Below are 18,502 nucleotides of genomic sequence, written 5' to 3' on the forward strand. Positions count from 1 at the left end.
GACTGCAGCATCCATATACCTTCTGGGATCGTATTTCATAGGGCAAACACACAATTATGTAAACTGGGTATTTACCACTACACTATAGGTAATATGATAGACTTCCAATGTGTGCCTGACACTCTGTCATTGTTCTGTCTGCGTTTTTGCCTAGTATGAATAGGGTTTTCAGCTTCCATTTTCCACCAAAAAAATGTATTCCCACTCTTTTCAGTAATCATAATTTACCTGATACACACAGCACTTACCTCCAGAAATCTGAGCCATATTGATCCATCTGGAGCTGAGCAACATTGCTGTAAAGAAGCTAATCTAACATAAAAGCTGGCCGCTCAATGTCCCTGCCTGGTAGCAATGACTAAATAAATAGATGACTGAAACACACAATCTAAGGCTTAGACCTGCAGCGCATCCCAACCACATGTGACTGGAGGCAGCAGCTGAGAGATAGGAGATTATTTGGAATAATATTTTGCAGGTCTTTAGTGCCGCAGGGTTGAAAATGGCGATGACAGAGATGTGATGGTGGCTATCATCAGTCAGACTCCTGTCTCCTCTCTGCTGTGACCCACACCTTGCACCTGAACTTCATGACCTTTCACCACTCTCATCCGTTATTAATTGCTACTTTGGCTGTCTGTTGATAATCTATATGATGAATATCAGTGGAATGACTACACCTCATGACCAAATTTGTCACTTCCCTCTGTCTCCTCCTTCATATTCTCCTCTCACCCCCTGCCTTGTTCCTGCTAGAGTTGCTGCCTGTAGGCTGTCTTTAGTGCAGTAAAAGTAGTAAGGGAGCACGGATACCCTTACATCAGTCTGGATTACATGGCGTTCATTGTAACCTTCAGCAGCCCTTGCTACATGCTGTCATAATGCTTACTGGACAGTATTGGCACTTATATTGCAGTATATTGTGATATGTAACCTTTTATATTGATGCATGCTTAACATAGGGTTTAAGGGGAGGTAAGGGAAAAGCAGATTTCCTTTGAGATTTGTGAAACAAAAAAAAACACATTTTTAAATTATTTTCTTTGATGAATTCTTTAAACCCACAGCTGTGTTTCCCTCCTCTCTTTAGCCATTATTAATTCATTGACATTTTGCTGGGATGGAAATTATCAGGATGTCGAGGAGTGGTTATGTGATTGCCTGCAGTGAACAGACAATGTTTGATTCAGTAACACAAGCAAATGCGGTTTCTCTCTGCATTTCTTTTCCCTTTGTGTCTATGAATTGTGGTATTTTTCCCCCACTTGTGTGGAGTGATGAGACATTTCCATCCTATTTAATCCTACACCACATTCATATGTAGTCAGAGCTGTGATGTTTTTGTGCACTACGGAAACAACCCCCCTCCCTTTTAGACATTAAAAGACCTTTGGATTTGAATCTACTCTTGAAACAATCAATCTTGGAGAGCATTAAAAAAAAAGGTAATCCACAGTTCTCCCTCCAGTCAGATGGAATTTCCTTATTCTTAATTTGTACTGAACAGTAATTAAACCTTCAGACTTTCCTGAGCAGTAGTGCCCAGTCAATATCCTCCAGTTTGTTTTCTTTGTTCTTCTTCCACCAAACAAATCTTGTCTTCGTTATATTATAACAGTTTACAGTCTTTTTTATGATTAAACATACCTTAAGAAATAGACTTTCTGAATACAATGTGTCTATGTACTAAATCCACTTAATGCAGTGCTGGGATGGAGGGCTCCCAGTGCCCTGTCAGCACTTCTCTGCCAGACAAACAACAAGCACAGGCCCTTCAGACTGAGAATGACATAGAAAGTTTCTGTATTTGAAGTCCTTCCTAACACTGAATGTATAAATAAGCAATCCTACAATATCTGGGAGATATTTATCACCTTTTCCATTTGGAGGAAATCACTGATACTGATTTTTCTCATCAGGAATGCATGGTCCTGCCATCGTATTTCTTTACTGACAAACTAATTATAATTAGATGCCTAACCATGCATTTTATTCCTAGCCTCGTAGGATTTAATTGAATTTCATTCATATAATTATAATGGGTTTCCACAATCATTGTCACATTCCATGAAATATAAGTATGTTTTTATTAAATATAGCCTAGGCAGATAATGGCTCTGTGAGAGATTTATACAGGGATTTAGAATATTTACCTTAGAATTGCAGATAATTAGAGCCAACAGAACTGCTGATTGAAGGCCTGCTATTGATTCAATAGTTGTTGCTTTTGTTGTTGTTCCCACCACTGCTCAGCTCTGGTAGTGAGCCGGTAGCCTCTGGTAGTAAATGTCTCTAGCACTTAAATGTTGTTTTTGTATCAGAGAAGACAAATGTTCATTATAATTCAAACTAAATCTAAACTGCACCAGCTTCATGATCAGTTACACCTCCCGGAGGTTTGTTTTGTTTTTAAAGTTTCCCTGTGTTCTGTTTTATTGTCTTCCTCTTCCCCATATGTCTCGTCCATCAGTTGATTGCCTGCCCCACCCTAATATGTGTTACCTGTGTCTCATTGTGTTCCCTCCCTGTCTGTGTTTTTTTATGTTTCCAGCCTTATTTCCAGTTTGTGATTCCAGCAGTTTTGACCCAGATCAGTTTGTGGTTTTTGTCTTCTGCCTTACCCTTTTGCAACCTGCCGCCTGTGTGTTTTGTCTTCTGGTTTTTGCCTGTTTTCTGATCATGACCTTCCTTTGCTTTTTCCCTTCATACTGTCACATTGTTAGACTGAACTCTCATGTATTGAACCCATTTCTGAACATCCTTTAATAATACTGAATCCTGTCCTGCATTTTTGGGTCCGCTTCACCTAGTCAAACCTGACTGTGCCTCTCTTTGTGGCTGTTTAAAATGGGCCTGCCTCCTGACTCTTGGCACATCCAAGTCCCTTGACACCTCCAGTGCAATTAATGATCTCGCTTACAACATTAGCACCACAATCATGAAAAATCGCACTGAAGCACTGAGTCCCCCAAGATATTGAATTCAATTCATCAAGGGCTTCACGCTTATTGGTGATGTCAAACTTGGTCTCACCATTATTGACTGCCTTCGTAATCAAGTACCTGCCATAAGCTCTCAGGAGGGATTACATTTTGAACGTACAGTTAACAAGTGATATGATTTGTCTCTACATTCAGTAAATGATTCGTCTTGTTGGGGTTTTTTTAATTAGCAACATCAGTTTACTGGAGAAATTCAAAGAAGTGTAGTTCAGTGTTTTGCCTGTGTGTTTGTGTGAATAGTGTCTGTCAATGGGATTTTTAAAAACCAACACAAGTGTGCTACTTCCAAGGGCTGTTTCTCAGACAAAGATATGAAGGAGGAGTAGAAATCCTCTTTTGAGATTTGCTGCCTCTTTTGTTTATCAGCAGTCAGGCACATCAAGATCAACTGTGGGTCAGACAGCCACAGTAGTATGCTGGGAATTCAGTGCATTGGGCTTTTTAGACATTTGAGATTTCAATATCGTTCGCTCACTGTTGTTGAAACTTCCATTTCCTTTTCAAGAAGCAATTCTTTATGAAGACTGTCTATAACAATTGCAGACGTTATTCACCATCTCTGCTGTCTCGACACATGCAATAACTTTTGTAAGTGATTGCACAAAAAAAAAGCCATTTTAAGATGTCTTTATGTGACTCCATGATGATCATCTCAATCTCATGAACATTTTGTGTCCACCTTGAAGGAATTAAATTTCATCAAATTTTGAACATTTACTTGGACTCAAACATGAAATGATTAGAATTTGGTGGTTAAAGGTGACCAGGTTCTCACATAAAACATTTTTGACTAAACTCATACACCAGTTATTAGATTAGTTCACACCGATGCTGTTAATTCTGATAAGTTGACCTCTTAAAGGTCAGAGGTCAACTTCCTGACATTGTAATGCTTTTCTAAAGCATGGTAATATTTGGTTGTTGTGAGCATTTTGCTGAATTTGTTGTTGGCGCAGTCCACTCAGTTCCTTGTCCTGACACTTCCTAGATATTTTGTTTCTAGAAGGTACAAGAAGCTTTAGAATATGGTAGTCAGTGATCATTATGACCTCACCTCTATTCAGTTCTTGTAAAAGCATGATATCAGAAACACCTGCAGGGTGTCTGACTGAAATGTCCTCTTAGACTCAAAGAGATTATTAGAATTTGGTGGTCAAAGGCCAAGGTTAATGTGATGTCACTATATTGCAAGAACATGTAGCTTCCATACCAGTAATCTGTACTTATCTGTAAAGAAGTTTCTCATTGAAGTCATGTATATTTACCTACACTACACTACAGTAAAAGTGGCACAATGACAGGCTTCATCAATCAACAGTCAGCTCGGCTTGGCACTACAAGGGCATCATCTGTCCCCATCTCTTAATTCCAGACAAAGTTTGCAGCACTTTGTACAGATGGGATACACAACCAGAATAGACCACTTGTTCTGTTTATTTACATCATCAACAACCATACACATTCGTTGGTCTCCCAGCGCTGTAGCACATAAACACGGGACATAAACACCAGATTACCCATCTATTGTCATCTGCAGACAATCCTTTGGACGTTTGTCCTACACCAGTAGCAAATTCAGTTTCAGTAGCACAGCAAATTCAAAAATCAAAATAAAATAAATAAATTCCTGCAAAAAGCAAAATAATATGAACTCAATTACAAACTAACGTCAGTGCAATTCTGTAGCATCTACAGTATGCTTCTGCAAATACTGATACTTAAAAGATCACATTGGGAGGGAGTGCTCAGCTGTTCAGAATGCAGTTTTTTGTTTTGCTTTTTAAACAAGTAGATGGAAAAGTCCAGAAGATAGTTCCTAACTATGAATCAAATGCTGATCTACAGAACAAAACCAGAGTCCCAGACAAAATTAGTAATACGCATCAGATGATAATGAGCCAGTCTGTGCATGCTATATGTCCTGCAGTCCAGACAGATTTAGATCGAAAATAAATAGAATAAATCTCTCACTTTAACATGTAGCTGTGAGAGGTAAGCAGTTCATGTTCTAGTCATCACTGTAAACATAAGAAGACCGATCTAAACAAAACATAACTAGAGTGACTAAGATGAGTGTTGGTGCAGAGCAACATGCTACAGAGAATGTGAGGACTTGTGAGACATTACATGTAATTATTCCTAATCTATGTCCCCCAATGCTCTAAGTGCTCTGATTCTGGATTCAAAGAATCAATTAGCTGCAAAATCAGCTGAAGCCACTTGTATGCAAATGCACATTTCACCATTGGACACAGTGTTTTTGACTGTAATCGTCACTTTAAGGTTTATGTGTGTGTTGAACATTGTACAGCCTCTTTAACCTGCATTGCTATGCAGATGATCAAACTGAGGCATTACATGAAACTAAGATTATAGAATGTGAAGTATTGCTGATAAATATGTGCATTCTATGCAAGCATAGAAATAATAAACATATTGTAGCATATTCATTATAGATATATTTGCGGCCAGCATTGGCCACAATTGTGGCATCATATACATTTCAGCATTTACATATGTTCATATATACATTGCACATCTAGTGCAAGAATTTTTTTTGGACATTAGGACCAGGGTCTGTGTGTTTGTACAGTTCATCGTACAACTTAGTATATCTGATCCTACTCAAATGGACCTTAAAATTGAGCCCACATAAGACCCTTTCAAAGGTCTGAGATCAGTTTTTTGCACAATAGTGACAAAAATAAATAACAGAAAGTGACACTATACACAAAGTTATTCATTTCTATTTTCCCTAAGTGCACTGGAAATCAGTCAAATGTTTACACAGAAGTTGTTAAGCATAGAAGATAAGTTCAGGAATCTGTCCCCCCTGCACACCAGTTCCGTTGGTGCTGTCAGAGGAGCACTGGAACTGAAATGTCACTTTCCCACACTGCACTTCTGTCATTCCTTCCTGTCCGAAGTAGCTCAGCTCATTCCCATCGAGAACCACGCTGGCAGTGTAGAACGTATCAGGTTCAATCTGGACTGGATACTCAAACCACACCGGGAAAGTATTGCTAGAACCATCAGAAAAGTATTTACTGAGGTTTTGTCCCAGCACCACTCCTTGGCGTTTCAACTCAATCTTGGCACTGTACTCTGCTGAACCACAGCTTGATCCATAAAGTCCAAACCCAGCTATGAAAACTCTCTTATCCACTGCAAACTGTATACTGTCACAGCGGCCACGATAACGCCACTGGTTGCTTCGGTAGGCACACGACTGGAACCTGTGGCACCGCTGTGGTGTCAGGCCTTTTCTAGGCTGACTGGCAAACTGCAGATCAGGCTTCTTGGCTGCTGTGTACCACAGGAAGATGTCATTGGTTTCATTAAGAGTCAACACACCTGACTGGGCTGCTCCATTAGCAAAATCATCCAGAGACATTGTAGGGATACGTATCAGGAACATAGCCTTGCCCAGAACCTTGCGCTTGTTGTCAGTGGAAAAGGTGAGCTCCTGTCTTTGGCATTCAGCCTCAGCCCAGCTAAGTGCAGCCTCAAATACCACTATCTCTTTAGCATTGAGCGTCTCTCGCTGTAGGATACTCTCCAGTGTCTGGGCATCGATGTCGCAGAAGCCCTCGGAGCGTAACGCCAGTTCAGCCTGGGCATCAATCACCTCCCAGCAGCGCTGTGTCAGCTCTGGCTCCTCAAACAGACAGCTCTGGGAGAGTAACACGCAGGCATTCTTGGCACTCAGGCTGGTCTCCAGGAAGTTGACGCAGGCTCGTGCCAGGTGAGGAACAATGTACTTCTTGGCAGCGTAGAGAGTGGCTAACACTGTGTCAGCACTCAGGTCAATTTCATCACAGTAAATGTACCTGCAGACATTAAAAAAAAAAAAATCAGCTTTGCAGATGATGCTACGATGATAAATATTTTATAAAAACAGACTAGAGTAAATCATGATTATAAGAAAAATACTGCATTTGGAATTTACGGTTAATTATGGTGGAGTTGATTGTGGTTAAAGTAATGTAAGCAGTATCATCACTGCACCTGTTCAAAACCATGTTGGAAAACAATGGAATGAGATTCTGAAGAGAATAAAATTACTGTGCAAACCAATCAAGCTGGCCAGCAAAACAGTATTCCTCCTACACTAGTTCCTGCCACCTACTGCAGCTCTCCTGCAAGGAAGGAGAAAACCCAACTCAGAAATAAAAGCTATGAAAGGATCGCAAGGAGGTGGTGGAAAAACAATATCAGGGGATTTAGTATGGAAAGTGGAAAGCATAATGAAATGAATTAAGGGAAATAGACAGATATAGATTATATCTCTGAGGTACAGGAAGAATGAACAACTCATCTCATTTGTCTGTCGGGAAATGCTGAACAGTTTTATACAAGATGTGCCAGAGATAGAGTATCTGTATCAGACCTTGTATTTTCACCGAGATCAAATTGAAATAGCGGTTATGCAATTGAGACGGCATTATGTATTTAACAAAAGGCTTTTTAAGATCAATAAGGCCAAAAGAAGAAGAAAGAACAGGGTGTTGAAGAATTTAGGTGGAAAGAGAATCCTTACTTCAGCATTGCCAGAAAGGCTGCTGGTTCCACATCTGGTATGTGGATTTCATCCTTGTTCTCAGCAAGTTCCCCATAAAACATGGCGTGGAACACCGAGCTGCCCACAGCCAAGACATACTGTTGAAAGGAGGAGAGAAAAACAGAGTGGTAGAGGAAAAAGAAATACTTAAACAATTTATCTTCGTTTTTACATGTCATGTTATTAAAGAGGAAGATTCTTTGAAATGGGAATCCAAAATACAATGGATACATTGTATTTTGGTAAGAGTCAGTCAGTTACTGTTTCCCCTGAGGACAGGCATAGTAGTAATAATAATAATAATAGTAAGGATTAATAATAAGGAAGATTGTCTCTGATACTACTAACAGAATGCAGAGTTTTCTACTGAAATGAATGACTTGTCTGACTTCATGATGAAATCAGATGCAACACAATGCTGCTAATGTTTTCATTAATAAACATCATATACAAGTCACAAGTACACATTTAGGTGTTAGGTCTGTGTTTGCATTTTTGGGTTTTTATGTCTGTGTGGCACAAGTATGTGTAGGTGGGTACGTGGGTGGTATAATTTTCCTCCCAAAAGAGCACAGAATTTCTCTAAAGTAAATTGCGGGAAGGCCAACTGGAAAAAAGGGTGTTTTTTTAAACAATGCTGTTACCCACACAAACACAATGTGTTTTTTTTTTATTCTCCAATGCTTTTTTTAAAGTGGAGTTAGAGATTTGCTTCAGCCCATTTGAAAATGGTCAGTCTATTGAATGGTTGTTATCAGTCTTTATCAACGCCAGCATAGTGGCTCCTTCAGCAAATTGTAACACCAGAAGGTGTGTTATCATCTGTTGTCAGAAATGATAGAAAGTAACCCAGATATGTTTAAGTGAGGCCTGGTGGTCATGAAAACAAGCACATTCTGTTGTCTTAGCTAGGACTAGTCAGCTGTTTGCCCCTGGGGGTTTTGTCAAAGGGTGCACAGGGGTTAGGTTTCCTCAACCTGATCAATGAATGCTAGAAAATAATATTAATTTCAAGGAAAACAAAAAAAAAAACCTATAAAATAATTAACACACATGAGAACCCTGGCAGTCTGGTTATTTTATACTCCTGTTAAGTCACATGTGTAGGAGCCATAACCACTGACAATGGCCATTTACAGCTGGCGCCAGTATACTAATTAGAATCAGTCTCACCTCTTGACCTATCATGCTTTATAGATACATATATTACAACCTCTTAGGTGCATCCTCCATCTAGAAAGTATATAACTATAAACATAAATTAGATTATAATGCATATGTAATATCCTACAAACTGGACACCATAAAGACTGCTGCGCTGAATGTCATTAAATTCCATTGGCATAATGTTCAGCATAAAGTCAATTCAACCTCAGTCTCCTTCCATAACTGCTCTCTCTAAAAGAGCGCTGCAGCTACCAATCATAGCTAATACATTTGGGCTCCATACAGAGAATAAAAAGGTGACCCATGCAGAGCTGAACTGAGTAGATGTGGAATGGATAACACCAGATAAATATATGCTAGCAGAATCATCACTTAGCAGATCAATGTGAATGTTATAATCAAATTCATGTAGAGTATTATAGTGCTTTAAGATGAGGCACATGGTCCCCAAATGTAAATGTTAATCATTTATGTGAACATCTTGAAAAAGCAATGAGCTCAGATGGTGACCTAAACAAAGAAGTCAGGAGGACCACCAGCAGACATAACTAGAGTGCCCGATGATGATATTCAGTAAATATCTTTCTATATTAATCGCAGTGTCAACGCAAAAGTCAAGCGCTAATCAAGACAATGAGTACAAAAGTTTTCCTAGCATGTGAGATGCACAGTTGAGTGTGCCTGCGTCTTATCTGTAACCGTGTGCTGGTGGACGCGTTTGATTAAAAGTTGGGTAATTGCGGAGCAGTTATTGAAAAGAGAAGACAAAGGCGGTCCATTCTGTGTGAGATGACTGCTGAAGAGGATATCCCCTTCCCTTCTCCGCTCACTCTGTGCCTCCATCCCTCCGCCTCATTTACATAAATAATTGAGAACTGTCTCAAAAAGACACATGGTGCGGAAGTGAGTGTGGCGCACAAAGGACTTCAGTTCCATTACAGCTGGCAGGGAAGGAGATTATTTTTATGCTTGTATGATATGGGCAACAATGGTCCAGGCTGGCTGATTGCTTGTTTGTTAATTTCCTCCCTGTTACTGGGACTTAACTGGTTGATGAAATTCTTACTCTGTGTCCTGGTAGTCGCTGAGTCCTTCCAGGCTGACCCACAAGAAAGTGAACATCTGCCATCAGCTCATTGTTGAACATTACAGAATTTCTAAAAAGAAGAAACAGAAAAAGGAAAAAAATACATCATTTTTCTGCCTGTATTTGAGGCAAGGTGATATATTGTAAGTGCACAATGTGTACTCTAAATGATTATTAAAACTGATACAAATTAGAGACTGGAAATTCAAGCATTTGTGCTATACAACAAGAGCTGTGAGATGGGTGCTTCAGGCAAGACAAAAGACATTAATGCAAATGCTTTATAATTTTTCATCTTTATAACCTCTGTTATCTTATCCATCTTTCTGCATAAAGACGGGGAAACAAGACAATGAACTCTATGGAAAACCCCCACAGTGAAAGAATGGGACCAACAATAAAGCTGTGTTCATATATTATTGAGTAGTGGAACATGTCACAGGAGTGGATAAACAGCCCCATGATGTTCTGGAGAGACAACAAAGCCAGGTCGGAAAGCACACATTTTGCTCTGGACAGCTGGGGTCTTTTACTGATAGGCCAAGGTAAATATTTTGCTTTTAGTACAGCACAGCCTCTGCCTGTTGTGCATATCAAACACACCCGGCGCCTGTCCGCCCTCTGTTATGTCAGAGCGGCAAAATCTGCAGGAGCAGGGATGGGTGTAAACAGAGGTTCCCCCCAGCAGATTGAGGGCAGGGCAGAGAGAACACCCACCTGTACTCAAACACACAAACAGTGACCCACCCACTCACACAGTGTATATATATAATGACAGTGTTTTAATTTAAGGCTCTATTTTTTAGAAACTTGCAGTTAAAATACTGTTGACTTCAATTTTAAAACTGATGTAAAGTCCATCTTAAGTTGTTGCCTTACCTTTCCCTTATTGTGGAGTACAGTCCCTGCCAGTTACAGTTTTGTATGGTGTTGTTGTTGTTGAGGTTCTGCTGCTGGTACTGTTGCACAGTGGTGGTGGACACCGGCTTTTTGGTGGGAAAAATATCCGCTGCCATCTTCTTCTTCTTCTTGCTCCTCAGAGTGATTATCTCATAACAGACTGGAGGCAACTTGGAGCTGCCACTGGCATTCCCTTTCTTGGAGCTTTTACTTGACTTGCTTTTTACTGACTCTGGAAGCATTAAGAAGAAAGTCAGGCATTTCATGTTCCTTCCCTTGACATCGACCATGAGTGTGTTCAACTGCCGAGCAGTGGGAGTGCATGCAAAGAAGACATTCGCCAGGAGCGGGCAGGTGTGATGGAGGACCAAGGAGAAGAGAGGACAGCAGAGACTTGAGCTCCACTGTAGTCAAGAGATCCTAAATGAGGTTTATATACCACCTTTCAGGAACTAACAGGATAACTCTCTTCTTTTGCCTGTGTGTTCACTCCTTTGAAGAGGCAGGTTCAGACTGGTGATCCAAAGGCACTTTTTCTGTGTGAAGTTTGATCTGCTGACAGAGAAGCTTTTGGGATTCCCATCCCTGCTTGTCCAGAGTGATGAGATCAGCTCTCACTTCACTTCTTTTTTCTCCTCTGCTCCTTTGCCTCTCTCACTCACTGCTTTGCTGGGTTGGCCTGACAGCTCCAGATTTAGTATAGCTGCAGTGATCCTCAGGCAGCGGGCTTTACTCACTTCCTTTCATTCGCCCCCTTACTCCTTCTGTGCATTTCTTACCCTCTCTGCCTCCCTTCATCTGTGGATCTACCTTCTTCTCTCCAACACACGCTGTTTTTGTCTCTCCCTCCTCTCCTCCATGGAGTGGAGTCATCTGCAGGATGCTGTGGATGCTGTGTTGCTCTGCTCAGCCACTCGTTCTGCTGACTACAGAGGTTGAATGGGAGAGCGCAGAGGAGATCGAGAGCCCCCCTCTCTCTCTCTCTCTCTCTCTCTCTCCCTCTCCCTTCTCCACCCCCACTCACCACAGTACATGGCTCTCTCCGGAGCTCAACCAATGGCAGCGCACAGCATTCACGATTGGCTAATGCAGCCAAGTGCAGCACATACTTGAATATGCAATATTCAACGTCTCAATTAAAGTGACAGCCATGCCCCATAAGAATGATACACTCATCTAGAGCTTTTCTTCCTCTGTTTCTTTTACCTGAAGCAACTGCATTAAATTTGTAACCCAGTAAATGCAATGTTATAATTTAAAAAGGGCAATGTAAATTTACATGATCTTTTTAAGGGCAGAATTTGCTTAATTCATGCATCTGTGACAGCCATACTTTTTTTTAAAATGAGCTTTTCATAAATTCATACAAACTGCTGACATGGAATCTCTATATATTTTTACCACTGTACAAGAGATAATCCTACATGCGTGCCATACAAAAGCTATTGTTTTACTATACAAACTTTTTTCCAGCTACACTGCATATTGCAATGAAATCTCATAGTTTTAATAAACAGTTTTGCATGATGAAAGTCCTTCGTAATGCCACAGAGGCCTCCAGAAAACACAAGGATTTGCTTTCACTCAGCTTTTCTTGTTAAGTCATCTCTACAGGAGCTAAAAGTGTAAGGCACTCTTTACCAGATGTATAATGCATATGGTGCCTTTGCTGTTCTTGTGTAGCTGAGCCAGTGCGCTGTGGGTATTCTGTTGAAACTGCTGGGATGATTTAGCTTTTTTTGTGGTTTAAAATATTGTGATATTCTGACATTTTATGGTAGGAATTAGGTGTCTCTAATGTAATGCGTGCGTTATCCCTGTTGTGAAACTTGCATCGATATCTCTTAAATGGCACAAAGCCTGCTATTGAATTCAGACCATTTGCATAATGTAGCATATTATTTTTGTACATGTAAAAAAAAACAGGATAAGGCGAATAAATTTAATGGAGAAAGTCTTCCTTGAACCTCTGTGACAATATTGATTTTTCTGTAAAGCCTAATTAACTGTCTTAGTGCTTGCTGCTCTGAGGAGCATTAGCCCACTAAGCCCCCTTATACAGTGCGCGCTGTTGAACAGAGAAATTTGCTATGGTAACATGGAGCCAACATTACAGGGCACCATACTCTCAAATTGCAGGCCACTAGAGATGTTACCCTGGTAACCACATCCACAAGCAGCAGCAGGCCAGAAATGAAGTATACAGGCATAAAAAAACAATGGTAGTAAAGCAAAGGGTCTGCAAGGTTCGACAAAACAAGTTTTTCATTTATGGAAAATATGTCTGTGATTTTTTTTTTTAAACAAAAAAAATCATTTTACAGCAATTTACTGTCATTACAAATCTCTGTTGACAGAATGCACATGTTAAACCAACAGTTCCGTTATCACCTTTGTCTAGCAGCTCTATATAATATATGATAAGTAGGGTGCCACCATATTTTACCCTGAATGGCTTCCTGCTTTATTTAATTGCATTTGCCTTCATTCATCGGCAGAAAACGCAATCTTGTTATTCACACATTCGTAGGTTGGAGTGAAAAGAGGAAGTAATGATGGTGTTGTCACGGCGTCAGCACCACCTTTGTCTCACACTTTGTCATCACGTAGTCCCCCATTTCCACAGAAAAAGGAAAACATTAGCATGACTGTAATAGCACAGCAGTCAGCAGTGGTGGACAGAGACTGCCTGTTTCTAGTTAATTCATTAATAATAAAATAATGTAGAATTCAGCCCTGTATATGTGCCTAAATTGTATTAATGATTCACTACACACACTCAGACTTTTAGTAAATCTTGTCATTATTTTATGATTTTGAGGTAATGGCAATAAAACTGTGAAGATAAGATTTTTTTTTCTGACGCAAGTACACAGTTTAAACATTTCCCTTGTATTTCAAAGCGGCGCAGTACTCCAGCCTTGGTGTATTAACTTCAAAAGGTAAAGTTAAAAAGCTACAGAAGTCCAGCTGTGCCTTTGTTGATTGCGTCTTGATGACAGTAGTCAATGAAACACCTTTATCTTCAAAGTAGTAGTACCAGGACACCTCTATCTTTAAAGAAGTAACTTCAGTCAGTGTGCAGCAGAGAGACTAGTAATTCAGTTGGTAAATAAGTTGGCTTGGCTGTGGTTCACTTCTGCCCTTACAGTACATTTAGTTAGAAAGATTTTTTTATCAGTCTTCCTAAAGTACATGTGTCATTTCATTTTCACATATTTCATGTATAGCAGGTGATTCGTTGACTGTGTTATTATTTTATGTGTTTTCTTATTGTGTCTCAGGCAGTGAATGCCTTGTGGTCACAATACTACAAGACATCAAATTGTAATTCAAAGGTTGTAGTTTTGCAAAGTTAAAGGCCCTGCTGCTAAAACAGAGGTCTATTATAAATGGGATTTGGTCGACAGATCGAAGTACATTTTGCCTCAAAACTACTGAGGTTATAGTTGTGGAGGTGGCTGCTTGCCATTTCTGAGTTTGAGCACAGAGATGCAGCCCTGCGTCGTGGCAGAACTCTTCTGCAGAAAGACACCTGCTGAGAGACTTGGCTGAGCATAGCGTAGAGGAGAGGAGCCTGGGAAATGAACTGTGATGCGGGCCTGGCACACGCAGGCGAGGACAGGATCCAGCAGCTCGTCCAGTGTTCACCCCTCACCCTCCCCACAGGCTGCCCTCTCTGCTGCCACCATTAAAGCAGGCAAGGACACCTGACAGGTGGAAGGGACGGAAGCGATGGCGTCTGCCCAGAGATGGCGCTTAGAACTCCTGAAAAAGGGAGCTGTTAGTCAGCGGGGTCTTGGAGACAGCACAAGAACTGTGTCAGTGTTTGTGTGTGAAAGCAAATGCCTGTCTGCAACTGAATGTGTGTGTATGAAACTGAAACTTAACTTTCACAGCCATCTCACATTTAGCGTACATTGCATAATCGAACTTGAAGCAAGATGAAACTTTTATCAGAAACACAACCTATCAGCATCTCTTACCAACAGAATTTTCTAACAATGCCTCGTCCAACAAATAACCTAACACACTTTAACTGACCAGAGAAGACCCCTACACCACAGATGAGTTGATAGCCTCTCCGTTGGCTTACAATCAATATGTCACAGTTAGAAGATGTATGGGGGTAATTTTACTTGCCTAGAAAGCACAGAAAGGCCAGAGACTGTAGGAGGGCTGCAAGCCTTTCTGGATGCATGAAAATAACCATGTGCACCAATCTGTAAAATCTCTGCCCCAGAGGAGACACATTCCCCTCATATGCTGCATCTATGTCTCTTTGTATCTACCTATAGTATGCCTATACGCATCTATCATGCAGCCATGTATATGTGTGTGTGTGTGTGTGTGTTGTTGCAGTGTGTGGACGCAGTAATGACAGTGTAGAAAAGACCTTATAACCCTGGCCCACCACAGCTCATACTCTGACTCCCACACAACTTCTACCATTGCTCACTCATCGCCCTCTCTCTGCTGTCATATAAAAACTCAATAGCCATAATTTTCAGTATGATTGAATGTTTTTAGGTGGTCTGCGCAGATGTATTGCATATTACAGTTAATTCAGTAGGTGCTCCCCTCATCATTGCATTGTTTGTTTGTTGTCCAGATTATCAACCTTGCAAGTGCTTTGTTTGTATGTGCATAATTGGCAGCTGGGAAACCTTAAATGGTCTGGACAGGCAGGTTCTTTTTTATATTGCAAAACAAATACCATTCCTAGCTGCCAAAGGATCCACAATTTAAAACTGAACTCTACTTCATTTGCTGACTTCCTCCTCCTAAATAACAATCATCCAATTACACAGTGATTTGCATATGCTACATACACAGTATCATCAATGATAAGCCATCCAAGCACCCTGCCTCTTGTCTATTTGACCCTTCTGTCTGAAGGGTATCTGAATGATCTACTTTTCTTGATGCTAAATACTCAGTGATGGTTTCCATTCACTTATATTGTATACCTTCTGTACTCATCTACACAGTACTGACATTATATATTGTACAAATCTATGTACATACTCTAACAATTCTTAGTGTCCTTACACCAATCGCAGCCTCCTTTATAAAATCGCCAGTCAAACTACACAGTCACACATATTGTGTGAATGTTCACACACATTTAAAAATAATATTAGTTCTGTTAAAAATGCCATATGTCTGAAACCAAGGACTCATTGTTTCATCTGAGAACTTCAAGTGATAAATCTGCTATTGTTTTTATAAACTGCATCTGTGCTGACCATGAACAGAGAGCTTTAAAGACATACCAGTTTGGCAGTCAAGGTATGTACACAGGTAGTGAGTTTCTTCTTGTTCTCACATCATCATCGTCAAATCATTGACATCCAGCGTAACTTTACAGGTTTGAAAGTGGCCAACCAAAACATATGCCAAATGTAGAAATGGGCTGCCATGTTGGTGTAGGTAGTTTTAAGTGTTTGCATGGTCGAATAGGGGGGTTGCATACAGGATGTCTTTGTTTCTGACATAATCATATATTCAAATCACAATCACCATCCTCATAAACTCAAAATTGGTCCTGGCTGAAATGTCTTTTTGTTGCAAAATCCAAGGAAGCACGGTGGCAAGCAGATGATCGTTCAGGTTAGCATTGACTTAAAACAGGGGAACAGGCAGGTCACATAGATTCATATTCACTGAGTCACACAGAGCCATCACATATTCCAGAAGTGATGGCTCTTGTGGAAGGAGTTCACAGAGGTGATGGTAACAGTTTTACTTCTGCACTTTAAAGAGACTCTGGTAAACCATTGTAGGAGTCAGGATATTACTCAGCGGGGATGCTGGAGGAACCTTTGAAAAAGAGAAAATGTACACTTTAAACAAAAGATGAAAAACATGTCCTCTGCCCAGTTTTCTAAACTTACTGAGTTTCAGTAAGTTCAGTGCTGTGAAGACCATTTGTAATGATTACATATTTCATGGCCTGCACAGGAAGTTACTAGAATCTTTCTCATCCTCCTTCTAATTCGACTACAGTCCAGATCAATATGCGATTCATAAATTGCACTTTTGGCAGCAGACTTACTCTGTAGTCTGGCTGGAGGGATAGGCTTCTTCACTAATTTATGAGAGTCATAAAGTAGTACTTTATGAGCTCATATTGTTCATTAAAATCACTGACGTGGAATGTACTAAATTACATAACCAATATTGATTGTCCTGCAATACTAATCCAGTCTGGACACAGCTTATCTTGTCTTAATTATATCACAGAGGTTGTTACAAAGCTAAATGTTCAGTTGACATTAGTTTTGGTGTCAAATTAAGACAATATACCCTCATATGTCCATGCGTGTTAAGTTTGTGGGTGCCTCAGCATAAGGATTTGAAGTGTTTTCTTCTTTTGGATTTCCTGTTGTACAGCACTTCAGGAACATTCAAAGACCTGATATTTAGATGCGTATTAGTGCATTATTGCAGGCATCCATTCCAAACAAACATTTATAGATGATTTTACTGATAAGCGTAATGTCAGCCTGGCAGGAAGTGTTTGTCTTGGTTTCTTTCGAAGTAAAACCTGCATGCATCTCAGACTTATGTGCAACACAGATGCTTATTCCTGCAGCGCTATAGCAGACTTTGCGATCCCTAAAATATGGAAAGCAAGGTGTTGACGAAGCTGTTACAGTGCTGGCGGTAGTCCCACTGGTGCTGAAAAAGCTGACCATATGGTTCATCCTGTGATGTGATTTAACATGTCTGCAACCCATGCAGATGCAGAGCAAACTGGTGTATTTACACAAGACGCCCAGCCATAATCCACACCATACTGGATCTCCCGCTTCTACTTGTTTGCTTACAGTATTATCATAGGACTTGCACTGACTTAGATTGGGATTAATATGTGTATTGAGTATCTAAACAGACTCCTTATGTGTTCAAGCTGCAGCAAAGGAGCCCCCAGAGGAGCAGAGTGCTGACCATGCACATACAAGTATGGAGAAAACAAAGAGGGGGAGAAGGGAAGGGACAGAGAACAGGAGAAGAGACAGATGGAGAAGAGATGTAGAGATAGTTTGTAATGAGTGTCCTTTTGTGGAGGGAGGAGAGGACGTCTTTTTCTGTCTTATTAAAGCAGAAGGAGAATGGCAGTGGGATAATAGTAATGATGTGCTCAGCTTTATGTATGTATGAGAGTATCAGAGAACAATAACATATAGACATACAACAGACATAATAGATGCTTTGTGGCTTAATGTTAAAAGTAAGATATTTATATTTTATGTTATGGGATGAAATGAGTCATTAGGATGCTGTGTAGGTTGGTGCAATGTGGGTGCTGTCAGGCAACCCCCCAGTGTTATACACTACAACATGAAATTGTATATGTGGCTGTGTGTGTGTGTGTGTGTGTTAATCAGCAGAAACTGCTGGGCAGGAGAAGGTCAGAGAGGAGATTGGGTTTTCTGAACTGAGAGAAAACAGTCCCTATAGAAAGCCGTGGAAAAGCAAAAAGTGAGATATGGTTCTGTGGAGCACATGGGAAAAGCCCTTCAAAGCTCTTTCTTAATCCTCTTCTACCCCAGACCTCCTCCCTCCACCCTTCTCTCTTAGTTTAATCTCTGACACTGCATTAACATTTAAATTTTTCACAGCAATTTGAATCTAGTGTATTGCTGCGACCACCTAGATTTATTCATTTACACTAATTACCTACTACTGGGATGGGAGTGAATGGTTTAACCTTCTCACAGCTAATTTCTCATGATTTCTCCAAAGCCTCAGCGTGCCCCCACAGGGGCAAAATATGAC

General features: G+C 40.4%; 1 protein-coding gene across 1 annotated transcript; it reads right to left on the bottom strand.

The window, feature by feature from the left end:
• Positions 1–4,483: 4,483 nt before the first annotated feature.
• btbd3b (BTB (POZ) domain containing 3b) lies at positions 4,484–11,635 on the bottom strand. The gene is made up of 4 exons (XM_028423234.1): positions 10,697–11,635; positions 9,797–9,887; positions 7,543–7,661; positions 4,484–6,832 (listed from the first exon to the last, which is right to left on the bottom strand). Exons 1-4 carry the CDS (start codon positions 11,005–11,007, stop codon positions 5,800–5,802), a joined length of 1,554 nt encoding a protein of 517 aa, XP_028279035.1. The 5' UTR covers positions 11,008–11,635; the 3' UTR covers positions 4,484–5,799.
• Positions 11,636–18,502: the final 6,867 nt, after the last annotated feature.

Source organism: Parambassis ranga, chromosome 15, assembly GCF_900634625.1.
Source record: "Parambassis ranga chromosome 15, fParRan2.1, whole genome shotgun sequence".
NCBI classification, from domain to species: domain Eukaryota; kingdom Metazoa; phylum Chordata; class Actinopteri; family Ambassidae; genus Parambassis; species Parambassis ranga.